This window comes from Leopardus geoffroyi, chromosome B1, assembly GCF_018350155.1.
Source record: "Leopardus geoffroyi isolate Oge1 chromosome B1, O.geoffroyi_Oge1_pat1.0, whole genome shotgun sequence".
NCBI classification, from domain to species: Eukaryota; Metazoa; Chordata; class Mammalia; order Carnivora; family Felidae; genus Leopardus; species Leopardus geoffroyi.
In genome coordinates this window covers 180225359-180240596 of record NC_059327.1, presented here as the reverse complement: position 1 = coordinate 180240596, position 15238 = coordinate 180225359, and the positions used below count along the sequence as shown (strand labels likewise).

The 15238-nt window shown below is 35.5% G+C and overlaps 1 protein-coding gene across 9 annotated transcripts in view; it reads left to right on the top strand.

Moving 5' to 3' along the window:
- PCDH7 (protocadherin 7) overlaps positions 1–15238 on the top strand; it is a 427585-nt gene that overhangs the window by 221249 nt on the left and 191098 nt on the right. For 2 of the 9 annotated variants that reach the window (XM_045474310.1, XM_045474309.1), the window contains exon 4: positions 924–1019. The exons of the other annotated variants lie outside the window; for them this stretch is intronic. In XM_045474310.1, the coding sequence (XP_045330266.1) occupies positions 924–1012 (89 nt within the window). In that variant the 3' untranslated portion in view covers positions 1013–1019. The remainder of the gene's footprint in view (positions 1–923; positions 1020–15238) is intronic. 9 annotated transcript variants of the gene reach the window in all.

Sequence of the window (15238 nt, the reverse complement as noted above, 5' to 3'; positions counted from 1 at the left end):
GTTTATTTCCACTTTGTATAAAAATGTCTCTAAATAGCGTAAAACAATTACTTTTCATACGTGGTGTGTATCTAAATACAAACCAACAAAACTAAAGATTAAAAACAAATACGAAGAACAAAATCGGGTAGCAGTGTTTGGTTTTCAGGTGTGGTATGATCTCATATATTGGTATATGAAAACAATCACTATTAAAATCCAACTTGTTTACCATTATCAACTGTTTTTAAACATTTCCATTTTACTTCTTTTTATATAACTCATATATTTACTTTTCAAAATGTACATATGATCAAGATTAAATCATGTCTACAACATATAATTAGAACGTAAGCCTTTTTTTATAAGTTTTATTAGTTACACCTCTTGCGGTGCATAGGAATTCTAAGTTTAATTCATTTTTATTAAATTCTTTTTTATTAACTTAACAAGTTGAAGTTGTTTTGATATCAGAACTACATCCCCTTAGGAGAATGTAAGAAAGAAAGTTGGTTGGGAGCCAGTTATGGAGCAATTGGGTAGAGGCAGAATGAGGAGATGATAATGACCCTACTGTGTGTTGGAAAAATACGTATATGTTTGATACTGTTTATCTTATATAGTTTTTTTTTCTTAAACCTGGTGTAAAGAAAATCTATACCCAAATATCAAAGCGAGAATAAGATAGTACTATTATGTGTAGTAGCTCCCCGTGTCCCTAGACTTGGAAGATTTTGGTCGTAAGAATGTGCCCATTGACAACGTTCAGTATACCTAATTTGCACGAGTGATTCTTGAAATTTGTCTAGATTTTAAGAAAGGAAAGAAAGGAAACAAAATCAGAGTTTTTGGAAATTGTTTTATTGGCCAGGTCTATGGATGGACACCATTGTGTAGGGACTGCTGATTTTCCCTTTACATATTTCCCCATCTCCCTTCCCCAGGTGTTGCTGCCATCACTACCTTTCCCTTCCTCCCCTTTCCTCATGGCAAGACGCATGGAAGAAGAGTGCTGTTAAGGCCTCTCCATTAAGCAACAGGTATGGCGGTTCTCATGAAGCAGTGAAGCTGCCCCTCTCTGCGTTCTCCATTCATAGTGTCTCTCTTTTACATTTAGAAGACGCAAGTATACACCACACAGAGTCTCCTGATGTGGGAGAGTTGTTCGACCTAACTCTGTATTTACACATTTCGGCATGCTATGCATTTCAGAATTCCCGGCGCAGTTAGAGGTTTTGTTTTGTTTTGTTTTGTTTTTTAATGAAAAGACTACGGAAGAATTAATGATACAATTGTTGGAAAAACGTGTGATGCGGGTTCCTCAGCTCGTTATGTAGGAAAGAAATGGAACTTGTATGTTTATGCCACTTTCAGCCTTACACGGACAATATATATATATACACACACACACATATATATATATATATATATATATACACACATATACAATATATATACATATACACACACACACACATATATATAGCGTACCTCTGAAAACTATACTATACAATGAGAATGTTTTGGCGAATTTTTAATCATAATTCAATTATTTTCACATTTGGATTTTCAAAAGCATGGCACAAATTGTACGCACATTAATTATGCTTACTCACTTGGTTCTAGAAAATTAGGTATAAACCAGTTCAAACAAATCTAAATGACCCACAGAGCTTTGGTATTCAGATATGAGAGCCAAATGTATTCTCATTGCTTTCCGCAGACCTTTTTTTTTTTTTTTTTTTTTTTTTTTTGGTCAACTCAGCTGGTGGCATTTGAGGGAGCTGAAGGGGACTGTTTCCTTCACCAGTCCCAAGATCGCCTCTGTTCAGGCTGCTACATTTTGAAAGGAGCTAGGTCCCTTAGGGCTCAAACTCCAGCAGAGTCATAACCTATAAAACATAAACCCTTAGTCATCACAGGAAAACACCCACCTTCTTGATTTCCTTTTTCACTGGAAGAACTGGTCCTTCTAGCTCCTGCAGGGGCTTGTTTTGAGGATGTGTCAGGTTCTGCATTACACCCTGACTCTATGGGGATGTGACTAGAACACTACCCCGAGGGTAGGAAAATTATTGGCAGACGCTTTAAAACAGTAAGTGTGTCTATAGGTGTGTATGTGGGTGGCAGCATTATTTGTGATATTCTTTAAAGTGGTAGCATAGTTAAGACTTGTTTGTGTCAGTAAACAGAGTAAACCATTTTGATTTACATGCATTTTCGCCGATGCAACCATTAGTCATTGAAGGCTGAACCATTAATCTTCATTCAGGAACATACGGCCTCTTATCTGACAAAACTCTGAAATCATTGGTTGTCTTTTGTGATCTTACTTCTGCACATGGGTGTTACCTCTCATGTCCACCAGCCTTCACATAACTGGGTCTCTCCATCTGGAGGGCCCTTCAAGCTCAGCTTTGTTTGGAAAGCTCCAACAATAATAGCAGACATGTAATGAGAGTTTAATAGGTGTCAGGAACCACATTAATGAGCTTAATCTCCATTTTCTTAATACAAACGAGCATAGATTTAGACATTATTATCATCATCCAAATTCAGTGGGAAAAAAAAAAATGAGACTTGGAGAAATCTAAGGTGGCACGGTCACTGGTCGCTCAGAATTGACTAAAGAGGGATTTGCCTTCTGTAATTTCTCCTGATTCTTCCTAAGCAAAATTGGGACTCTGAGTTATGCTCAACTCTGAGTTATTGGAGGACAATGATTTCATCTTATGTTTCAAGAATTCTTCTATGTCCCAGTGTTTGATACCCAAAATATATCGGGCAAATGAGTGAATGTTTACAAAACAGTCATCTATTTTTTTTTTTAACCTGCATATGGACCCTTCCCCACATCCATACTTCCCTCCACTTTTTTTTTGTTCCCCTTAGTGTTTGCTTCTTGACCATTACTAACTTCACAGGTTACTCAATATATGAGTAATATAGCATACAAAATCATTCATTGTTTTCTTCTAAATATGGGACCTATAATTAAGAACTAAATAATTGTAAAACAATTACACATGCAGAAAAAGGCTAATTTAAATTTTATAAAACTTCCCAATTCTAATGTTAAGAAAAGAAGTGCAGGTATACTTGTATCTCATATAGAAAGAAGAACATTCAAGTAACATATTCTAAGGTTTTGCGGAAAACTAACCAGAGAAATTCTTTTTTACATTATAGGAAATAAAGGAAATGTACACCATATAGGAAAGAGTTTTATCAGTTTACAAGAAAAGAAAGGAAAAGAAAAGAAAAGGAAAGAAAAGAAAAGAAAAGAAAAGAAAAGAAAAGAAAAGAAAAAGTGGAGATTAAAATATAGATGAGATTAACAGGATTAACCAAAAAGGGGGAAAAAAAAAAACCAACTTTTTTGAGAAAAAAGAAACCAAAAGATTCTGGAAAAATGAAAAAAAAAATGGAAAAGCAATAAAAAATTGAAGGAAACATATCGTTGAAAACCACAGACATTGAGAGGACTTTAAAAAAATATATGAAATAAAACTTGGAGGGAAAACAAAATCAATGCAGGAAGAAAAAATAACTTTATTTATGAATTTGTGTTTCCTTTATTCTTAGAAAATCCTTTGAGGTAAAAGTGCTGGAAAGAAAAAGAACAAGTTAAGACATGTTGATTTGTGAACACTGTATATTTCTAGGACTTTTTCTGTGGGAATAGTGCTTTTGAGAGCAAGATAAGGGTTTAAGCATTAACTTGGAGTATTTAGAACTAAAAAGATTGTGCCTGGAGAATACACTTGAGCCAAGGCTTGATGGAAAATTAGAATACAAATCGAAATATCCCTCCTCACCATACTATCTGTCAAGATAACTCTAGAATTAATCAATATATTAGCTCTTTGAATATAGGCATAATTTCCTTCCTTCCTTTGTTCCTTCATTCTTTCTCCCTCCCACTTTTTTTTCTCTTTCTTTTGTTCTTTCTTTCTTTCTTTCTTTCTTTCTATTTCTTTCGTGGAGTGCCCAACACACAATCAGTGTTTGTTAAATTAGTCATGGAATTTTGAGAGAGATTATGGTCAACCAATCTAGACTTAAATCATGCATGCCTCCCATAACACCATTACAAGAAAGACTCATCTCTGCTTGAATAATTTCGGCGACACAAAATCCAGAGGTAGCCCACTCTGTTTTGGTACCTCTTTAATTCTTGACTTTCTTCTTATATCGAGCCAAAATCTGTCTTCCTGTAACTTGAATCCATTTATCCTGGGTTTCCTCCTTGGGAAAACACATAATAAGTTCGGTTCCTTTTCCAAATGAAAGTACTTCCAAGACGTAAATTCAGACAGACCCTCCATCATAATGCCCACATGTATAGTGTGTCTGTATATATTATTTGCTAGGTTACAGCCCAAGTTTTGTAATTGCCCTGTGCCGTTTGGTTGTAAATCCTTTTAGCATTCATTTACTGCACAAATGCTCTTTTATAAAAGAAGGAATGCAGGATGGGTTCCCACAGTTTATATTCTCATATTTGGTCGATTGGAAGAATTTAGAAAATCCATTTGAATACCTTCAGGAGAAAAACAGGAGGTTTAAAACTGCATAAGGCTTTGATTTGAATTTTTACATTAGTAAAGGTCCGGTTTGGATACTATATTGTACAGTAAAAAATAACATAAATATCACCGTGTATAAAAGGGCTGCAAAAAGATAAAGAAATGAATTAATATGTAAAAAATAACATTTGGTGAAGGTAAGAGAATTTTCCATCTTAACGTTTTATTTTTAATTGAATACCTATTTTGGTTTGGTTGATGCCTGAGATGGATCTTTCCCTAAAAGCCCATTCACCATTCTAACAAATTTGGCACTAAAAAAGAATATCCTTAAGTGGATAATAATATCAGCGGATCAGTGGAAGTAAAAGACAAACAAAATAAAATCAAGACAAAACAAAACCCATTTTTCTCGATGAAATTATTGACTTTAATGACTAATAATATGTGCTAACATGTAATAATATCTTACACAGAGGTCAAAGTAGAAAAAAATAAGATTGAAAGTTATTTAAAGGATTCTCTGTCAGATATGGACTTTCCCTAATAAAAGTTACAGCAAAGTAAAATTTCATTTATGTGAAGTGTTCCTTAATGCCAAATTGCTGTCAATGTCCCTTGGTGAGTTCTATTTATGAATAGATTATGGCACTCTCTCAGAGGCCCTGCACATCTGACTTTCAATGAGTGCCTACATAGAATATATGGCCTTTTCTAGAACCTGGAAATTTAATTAATTTGCTGGCAGGGAATACTTTCTTATGCCACATGGCTTTTCCCTGACCCTACCCAAGATTTCCATTTTCAAATGTGCTTCATATATTATGAACCTATATAATCTTAATGAACATTTTCCGTATGGTAATTGTAATGTTTGACTTTATATTCTTGAAAGCTCCAATGCCTACATAAATTCTTTCTCTTTAATACTAAATGTTGCTTTGTCACTTGTGTGAATATATGTCCCTCATTCTGCTTTTCTTAGATTCAATTCTGAAAGCAATATCCTTCAGTTATTTGATTATATGTAAGGTTCTTAAGCAATATTCTCAAGAACGGATGACCTCTATCTGCTTTGTTTCTCACTGCTATTGCAGATGTGTTCTATTTGCAACATACCCGATTTAATATCTTTCACTCTGTCTTTTAGTATCTTAGAAAGAGGAGAGTAAAATGCAGGATACTTGGATTAATCACTTAACATCTCAAGACCTCATGTATTTCACTAAAATGTGGAATTTGGCTAGCTCATTTTAAAAGTAACTTCCAACTTTTTACAGAACATGGAAGACTGGGAATTTTAGAAATTAGAGTTTTGTTCTAGATTCACCAGTAAACTATATTTCATTTCCCCAAGACACAGTTTCCTCATCTTTAAAATACAACAGCCAGTGATATCAGGGATAGAATCTTTAGAGATAATATGTGTTGACTTATTTTTCTTTCTGGAGCTTTGTCTTGAAAATGGTTCTGAGAATTGTGCTTTTAAAAATTGATGAATCCAAGGTGCCTGGGTGCCTCAGTCAGTTGAGCGTCCAACTCTTGGTTTCGGCTCAAGTCATGATCTCAGGGTCATAGGGGGGAGCCCTGCGTGAGGCTCCTAAGAGTGGAGCCTACTTAAGATTCTCTTCCTCTCTCTCTCTCTCTCTTTCTCTCCCCCTCTGCCCTCTCCCTTGCTCGCATTCCCTTTCTGTATAAAATTAAAAAAAAAAAAAGGTGAATCCAAGAAAATGCTTGGTGCTCTAAGGAAGATAGGTTGAGGAAAGGACCACCATCTGAGATATTTGGAGGACTTTAATGCAAAAGAGACACCAAAGGTTGAACTCAATCTTGTGATTATTGAGGGCAGAAAGAATGCCAGTAGACTTAAATAGGAGAAAATTGCTTCCATAAAGGTGAAATTTATTGCCTTATGAAATGTTAATAAAATCTGCTTCATAGAATAGTCTGTGTTCTGAAATCTGTATCACTAAAGATGTTGAAACTTAGGTTGCATGGTTAACTTCTCAAAGCATTATTAAAGGAACTCATTCATAAGACAGCAAGTTAGACAAAATGAATTCCAATGCTAATGGTCTGTGATTACATGGTAATTGTCAGACATAATAATAGTGATAATTCTGACTGGAATTTGGTAACATAAGTCTCAAAGATTTCATTGGAATTTGTGATTGAGAATTTTTAATACAAGCCATTGTAATTTTGAGACAATGCTGTAGTGCTCTAAAGTGCTTTCGTCCTACCGATGCTATTGTTCTGGAGAAAAAGTCACTAATTTTTTATTTGTGGAGCCATCGCTTCTTTTGTATCTGGAGACTTTACCTTCTATCCTCACTGCAAATGCTCTTTCTCTATTGCAATGTAACTGACTATGAGAGCCATTGTGATAAAGACGAATAGAAAAAGTAACTTCATGATTGATTGTCTTCAATTTTATTAAGGCGTGGGACATAAAGCATTCATCTAGAAACCTGAATTATTTTATCTGCAAGAGATTATGAAAATTCCTCATTTTGAAATCCGGTTAAGAAAAAAAAAATGCGTAACTTCTCAAGGTCATACGGTTAGTGAGCGAGCTATGATCCAGATTTCCCCGAATCCCAGTATGGAGGCAACAAAATTTATTGCAGTAGCTTGCTTAAAAGTATAGATCTTGGTGAGTTGACACTTTCTTTTGTGTCCTTAGATGCACTACTTATCTCGAATCAGCAGGATGAAATAGGAAAGCAAACACACAATTTTATTTATAAGATACAGAAAAACACTAGGTAGTGTAGCCTGCTGTGTTCCTGGAGGGACATGGAAGTTGGCATCCTTTTGTAAAGCTTGACATTACAAACATTCTTTGTAATCGACTAACAACTTTTGCCAGAAGTGAAACCAGTCAAAACTATATTCCAACTTAAAGTCAGGAGCGGCATAATATGATCTTATCACCACTGTTTTGTGGCTGGAGACACCACAGTATGCAACATCCCCAGAGTTTATAGTCAATAAAGCAGAGCGAGTTAACCAAAGATTTCCAATCATAAGCATTAATGACTCAACCATCATTATTTAAGCTTGCCTGTCCACTCTAATCAGGACAACAGGCATCAATTAAATAAATAGAACATCTGATTATAAAGAGAATTGTTAACACAAGCCCATTAGCTGGTCGTAATAGGATATTGGCTAATTGGCAGGGGCAGGGGCAGGGGGATGTCCTTAGACGCCATAGTGCCTACTGCTCGGGATTTTAATTCTTTGCGAACTTTGTTGAGCATAGCAACATGATAAGCAAAAGTGTCTGAGTAATGAAGAAAATGCAGACAAATATTTTCAAAACAACAAAAACCATGTAGATCTAATTTTGAAATTGTGCCAATTTTGTGAGGTCACAGAAACCTTAATCATTATGCTAAAGTTTTACAGATTTCTGTGTTTATAATGAAAGCAAAAAATGAGATTGGGAGGGCTGATGGTTTTACAGACGTGTTTTGGATTATTTAATTTAATGTTTATGTACAATAAGGATCATATTATCAGTGGCTTTTTTTCTTATTTCTGAACTGGCTATCAAAAAGGCTTCAAATTTGTGAATTAAACAGGTCCTGCTTAGTAAGTATATTTTAGGATATCCATAAGACATTTTTTTCCAGGAGACTCACGTTCTAATTGTATCATGGAAATCATCAGAATAGTAACTTTCAGCTCACTCACTAATTTGCTTTTCTGCAAAGTCTGCTGGGTTGCAATAGGTTAGGGGAGAATATCCAAATATTTTTGGCTTCAGCGGGAGTGAGAAGAGAAGCAGGAATCAAATAATTTGGTTGTGTTTTGCAACACTTGAAGAACTTAAAAAAATTGTGATTATGCCTCAGATACTGAAATCATATGCTGCACTGTGATAGGTAGAAGGTATTTCAATAGAAAGTAAAGAGAGAAGGAAATAGATTAAAATTCAGCAGAACAAGCTACATGTGCGTGGAAAGAATCGTTAAGTGAAGGACGAAGGAAACTCCTGGTAACCTGCCAGCCTTCTTTGATGGCTCCCTGGTTAACTGGGCAGATAGGCTCATTTTTACATTTCCAGAATATGTGAGTGTTATGTGAAAATAACATCATATCAATCTATATCATCTATATCTATATCTATATCTATATCTATATCTGTATCTATATCTATATCATCTATATCTATATAATATAGAATCTTTATGACAATCTAGGTTGCCTTAATAGGGGTATCAGGATAGTATACATCACAAAAGAAATACATCCATGGATATTTAAAACTACAGTTCATTATTTTAGATTTAAAGAGCAATGAAAATTTAGAAAAGGAAATGTATTTTATGTAACAAAAGTCTTTTTTTAACAAACTTCTTTTATTTTATATATTTGAATTTAAATTCCAATTAGTTAACATACAGTGTAATAGTGGTTTCCAATGTACAACATAGTGATTGGATGCTTTCTTAAAACACACAGTGCTCATCACAAGGATACTCCTCAATCTCCATTGCCTATTTTACCCACCTTTCTCTCTTCTCCTCTCATAACCATCGGTTTGTTCTCTCTAGTTAAGAGTTTATTTCTTGTTTGTCCCCCTCTCTCTCTTTCATTTCCTTTGCTCATTTGTTTTGTTTCTTAAATACTACATATGAGTGAAATCATATGGTATTTGTCCTTCCCCGACTGACTGACTTCGCTTCACATAGAAGTTTCTAGCTCCATTCATGTCACTGCAAATGGCAAGATGCCATTCTTTTTTAGGGCTGAGTAATATTCTATTTAATAAGCTTCTTTGCGTTTTCAGAAGAATTTGTTATAAGCTGTGAGGCAAAATATTTTCATGTATTTTTGGCCAAGCACTTTAAAGTTCTAATATTATTTTAACACAATAAATTAGTTCAATCCGGAAAAAAATCGTTTACAACTGAATAAATGATTACGGGATTTCATAGGGCTTTTAAAGAAAATAGCATTTTTGTCTGTTTTTTAAGACAGAATTTTATATTTATCTAATTTAATCAAGAGAAAGTTTACCAATAATTTTATATAACAAATCGTTGCTATCATTAACTAAGTGACTGGCAAAAGGCAATAATCAATTATCTTACTACCAATTTAAGAATGGATTTTTTTTTAACGTTTATTTATTTTTGGGACAGAGAAAGACAGAGCATGAACGGGGGAGGGGCAGAGAGAGAGGGAGACACAGAATCGGAAACAGGCTCCAGGCTCTGAGCCATCAGCCCAGAGCCTGACGCGGGGCTCGAACTCACGGACCGCGAGATCGTGACCTGGCTGAAGTCGGACGCTTAACCGACTGCACCACCCAGGCGCCCCTGGATTTTTAAGAAAGAAAAAAGTACAATGAACAGATAAACCATGCAAATATTTTACTAAATATATAATAATGTACTTTTCCAAACATAGCTATATTTGCTGGCCATTTTATTTTAGTGTAACCCTTAAGAGCGAACACTGCTTCCAAAAGATTTCAATGATTTAAATGCTGAGTAGGGCTTTTTAGGAGGTAAAAAAAAACCCTGCTTATTATTTCAAGAGTGTGGGGCTCTAGTGTGAGCATTAGATTACGAAGGTTAGATGGTTCAGTAAGTTTGAGAAAGTAAGAAGTCATCCACAATATGGTATAAATATCACTGACATTTTCCAAAGAGGCCATTATTCAGGCATCGCGGTGATGCTTTAATATACATTTTGCTTTTACCTCCAATTGCAGTTTATTTATGAGATTTGATAATAAGAAGGGCTCTGTTTTTGAATTTTACTTGTAAATCGAAGGGCACTAGGAGGAGAAATTTAGTAACATGAAGTTATTTTTTTATGCCAAGGGTTTATTATAAATAACTGTGAGGTTTCAAAGTGATTTTCTCTAAGGAAATATGTGATATATACAGCACCATTAGTAATTAAAAGGATGAACTATTTTCAGGGCTCTCATACAGTCCAAATGTCACAGATATAAATTATTTTGTTTTATTGCACGAGTTACATCTTTAAAAGAAAGCTGAATTAAATATTATAACTGATCATTGCCTGAAAGTTTGGGGAAAAGAAAAAAAATACATACATTTATTACTGTTAAGTGTTATGGAGTTTACTTTGCCATTGATATAGTTTATATGAAAGCACGTGTCCTGTAGTTGTATGAATATTGTATTTATAAGGAAAATGTATATATTTATTCTTCCAGAAGTCTGATGGCGTTAAATAAATTTTCAAGTGTTTGTGGGTTACTTTAGTGCCTATGACCATGGCACCTAAGGGTTTACTTTGTTGACAATGAAACTCTTAGACACTTGAGCTCCAAATGAAAGTTTATTTATTTTTTTGTTTTTGTTTTATCTGAAATAGCTTACGGTGCTAAAAGTGTGTGCCTGCATGTATTTTAGTAAGTGTTTATTTATCTCATTTACTTTGAATTCATACTTGAGAGCTTCCATTTTATTTAGTGCAAGTTTTCAGTGAAAGGAGACATAGACGTAATCAATGAGTATGTGGCGGGCAGAGCAAAACCCTTGCACTGAATTGTCATCTACTGAATTTTGGTGGACACTCACTCTCCATGTTCTATTTCCCTGCTTGTAAAGTGATAACCTAGCAACATACATTAAGCTCCCAATAGTTCATGTGGGCATCATACAGATGGCTCGAGATAGAAAGGAAGAGAGGGAGGGAGGGGATGGATAAGAAGGGGAAAGAGAGGAAGGAAGGAAGGAAGGAAGGAAGGAAGGAAGGAAGGAAGGAAAGGGAAGGTGGGGGAGGGAAGGAAAGAGAAGGGGGAAGGGGTAAAGTTTCCTAGTGATATATAAAAGGGTCAATCCCCCAAGGCAATTTGGAGATGCTGCATCAAGTAGAAAGGGCATAGAAAATGCATATAATGGAATATTTTTCAGTTAACAAATGCATCTGTATATAGGTGGGCTTGAAGACATGCTTTTAAGAATGACGTGAAAAGTGAGAATTGACTGTGGCTAAGTCACGTGACGAGGCCCTGTGCACAATTCTAAGCCAGGCAGTTCATGAATAAGCAAACTGCTGCCCTGTAGCATTACTTCCTATTGCTAACTGTAGGTGGACCTTCTTTGGCATGGCCACCTCTTTTGGATGATCTTCTAGAGAACATCTAGAGTTCTCTAGATGAAAAAATCAGAGGATGAATTTCATTGTAAATGTTACAAGAACAATCCTTACACACATGATTGCTTATTTCTGGGTAAAAGAAAATGAATCATGTGTAGAAAGTGGTGGGCTGCAAATAATTTGAAAATATAGATAAACAGAAAAAAATGCAAGCATGAGACAGAAAATTAGATGAGAACAGTTAATTCTCAAATAGCCATTAATCAAAATGGTATTTATCTTTCTTTCATCTCGTTTTCTGTCCTTGGATTTGTTGGATGTTTTTGACGCAAACCAACTTTGGCTGCTAAGGGGGTCTCAGTTATATTCACATGATTTTACACAATATAAAATGAGAAAATCACAGTCGGACCATAAATAAAACTGAAAATATCTCTTCTGAGTGGAGGAAAAGAGGAAAAATATGTTTAAAATATATTAATCTGAGTAAACTGAGTTCGCTCTCTTTTTAGGTATAAATTTTTTAAAGCTAGAGTTGATTCCATTAAAGAGGTGATTCAAATATAGGAATTAAGAAAAAACAAGGCAAGTTGTGATTTGACATTGAAATGAAAATATATGGATTTATAGGTCTTCTAGGTGGACTATTTTATCTTTCAACAGATCTTCTCTTGCCAACTGAATAGTCACTTATTTCTTTTATGGGACTATTTATAAAATATTTACTATAATCTTAATAGCACTTTTAAATTAATGTGTTTTCATTCATACTCTCTCTTACTCAAAAATGATTTAAAGGGCCTTATAGAATTGGACAATCTTAACAACTAGTCATAGTTTCATTATGATTTAAACATATCTAAGTCTACCAAAAGCACAGCCCTCTTTCCCCCCAATGTATTTTTCTTATTTGAAAATGTCATCGTGGTATTTGCTCCCTGCCAAAGAGTGTGTCCACTGATATGTGCTGCACGTCTATAAAACTTATCTGTTAACAGAAGTCCATGGGGGAGGGGAAGAAAAAAAAAGAGGTTAGAGAGGGAGAGAGCCAAAGCATAAAAGACTCTTAAAAACAGAACAGACTGAGGGTTGATGGGGGGGTAGGAGGGAGGGGAGGGTGGGCGATGGGTATTGAGGAGGACACCTTTTGGGATGAGCACTGGGTGTTGTATGGAAACCAATTTGACAATAAATTTCATATTAAAAAAATAAAAAAATAAAATAAAACTTATCTGTTGGTCTCCTTAGCAGATACTAAGATACTATCTCATTGGTTTTACTGCCATCTTTCTATTGCAAAAAGATCCAAACCAACTCACCTGTCGTAGTGGATATATGTAAGATGTCTGCTGCTACTTTGGCCAAACAGAACATGCCCGGAGGGTGCTGTTGCAAAATGTGTCTCAGTGGCTTTAAAGCATTTCCTCTGACCTAACTAATCTCCCTCACTCACCTCTCTACCCACAAAGTAATCTGTTTTTCAGGGTTGGTAATCTGCTTCTTCCTTTCCTCAGTCAACACTCTCATTTATTCAGTGCCAGGGAAAACAGAATTCAGTTGAACAAATGCACATTGGTTTATGAACAAATCAAGCTGGTCTTAGAAGAAACAAATTATTTGAGTTCCTTCTTACATATGAAAGGCTCTTGGGACTCTAAAACAGGGATATCTGCAGTTTAAATAAATGTTTAGTAAACACATGTCTCTCCAATTGGTAGAAATGGAAGAAGTATGACAAAATGAAGGCGGGATTTCTGACATCGGATTAATTATAGCACCAAAGATGTGTGCCAAGGCACATCAGCTAGACTTGTTCAGGTTATACAGCCCAAGTCATTATTTTCTTAAATTATTAGTCTTCAGGTTATTGAAAAAACCTACAGGATGTGTGTGTGTGTGTGTGTGTGTGTGTGTGTGTGTGCATGCACATGTTTGTGCACTCATGCATGTACATGTTTCCAGCTGAGGTAGAAAAGTGGTTAAGTCATTCTCTGTAAGAGGGAGTAAGAGTCTTGAGATTGCATTGAGACTCTTGACTTGATATTAGTATTTTTCTCAGTGGCTGTCCCACCTGTTCATTATTTCTGCTGAAGTGACAATAGCTTAGTTGGGCTTCCACCCTGAAGGTAATAAGCCTGCAGACCAAGTTGTATTATCGTCAGTGTTCTAATCAGCAAAGGTACTCTGACCGCCCACATGTCAGGTATTTACCAATCATGGGAAGTGGGGAAGTAGGATATATTACTGCTGCTGTCAGGGTGAGAAACACAAAAGACGTCAGCCATTGGTCCACTATTGAAACCATCATATGAAACTCAAACTGTGGCTAATGGTAGCTATAATCAAGAAAATCTGATACGGGCTGACTCACAGATTCCTCTGGCTTTCGATCTAAATCTAGTCAATCAAAAATAAGACTTCCAAGTATAAAATATCATGCCATATGTTGACTAAGCATACGTTTTGAGGCTTAAAAGTCATTGGCGATATCCTATTCCTTTCTAACTTTGCGGAGTTTCTTTTCCTGCATAATATTACTTTCTTTTGTCAGTTTTTGTACATAAACTACCTACCAATATTTGAAATCCCTAAATGGTGAAGCTGTTTTCCCAGTTCTTGATCATTTAACACCAACTACCACATTTGCACTGTTACCATATAATAAGCCTTTACAAAAATAGTGGCAATTAATTTCATCAAACAATTAATAATAGTACAAGGTATCTCCTTCGTGTCCAATCTGTGCAAGGTGCTAGACTGAATTCCTGGAATTCACTCTATTTCTTATATTGTTTCCTCCCTTCCTTTTTTTTTTTTTTTTTCTCTTTCTTGCAAATGGAGTGGTTGGACATTTTTCAGAGTGCATAGATGGTAAAATGGTATATACAGTGCATTTTAGAATGTATGATACTTGCCAAATCTGAGTGGAATGTCAGAAAAGAGAAAAAAGAGGAAACAGCACAACCAAGCAAGTTACCCCTTTTTCTCGTTTCCAAGTCATTTTTTAGGTCTAGGGAAATTTTGACATGAGTGAAAACCTTTCTCAACTCTGCAAACCAGACTTAATTCAGAAGATCACTCTGAGTCTTATGGATTGTGACAGTATCGGAGGGGCCATATTTTTACATGGATGAAGCACTCCAGGACAATTCCTGAAATATACTAGGCACAAACATATTACCTTTGCATCTCAGGCACATATGTCTTAGATGCTCCCTTGTTGTATCTTCAGTAAATGCGTGTATTTTGGCTTTGTAAGAAGTATTCCATTTTCAACTAACATTAAATTGTCTGCACATTATCTGATCCCGATAATGGTATAAAGCAGGGTCTATCCTGCACTTCGGAGTTCATTTTCTTGGGGGAACGTCTCATTCACTGCTTTAGTTTGCCATAGGGGAAATGACAGGGTGTATTAAGCGTCTTCAGTGGCAATCGTTATATTTATTCGGGGACTTACTGCATTTCACTTTTCGTGTCTTTGCATATGAGTACCTCAAATGCACTTTTTTTCTTACCTCCCTGGGGTAGGCAGAAAAAACAGCGGAAGAAGCGTCATTTGAGAGCTTTGGCCAACGGAAGGGGCCTTACAAGGGAACTCCAAACTAGAATAGACTGAAGTGGCATTCTTTCAC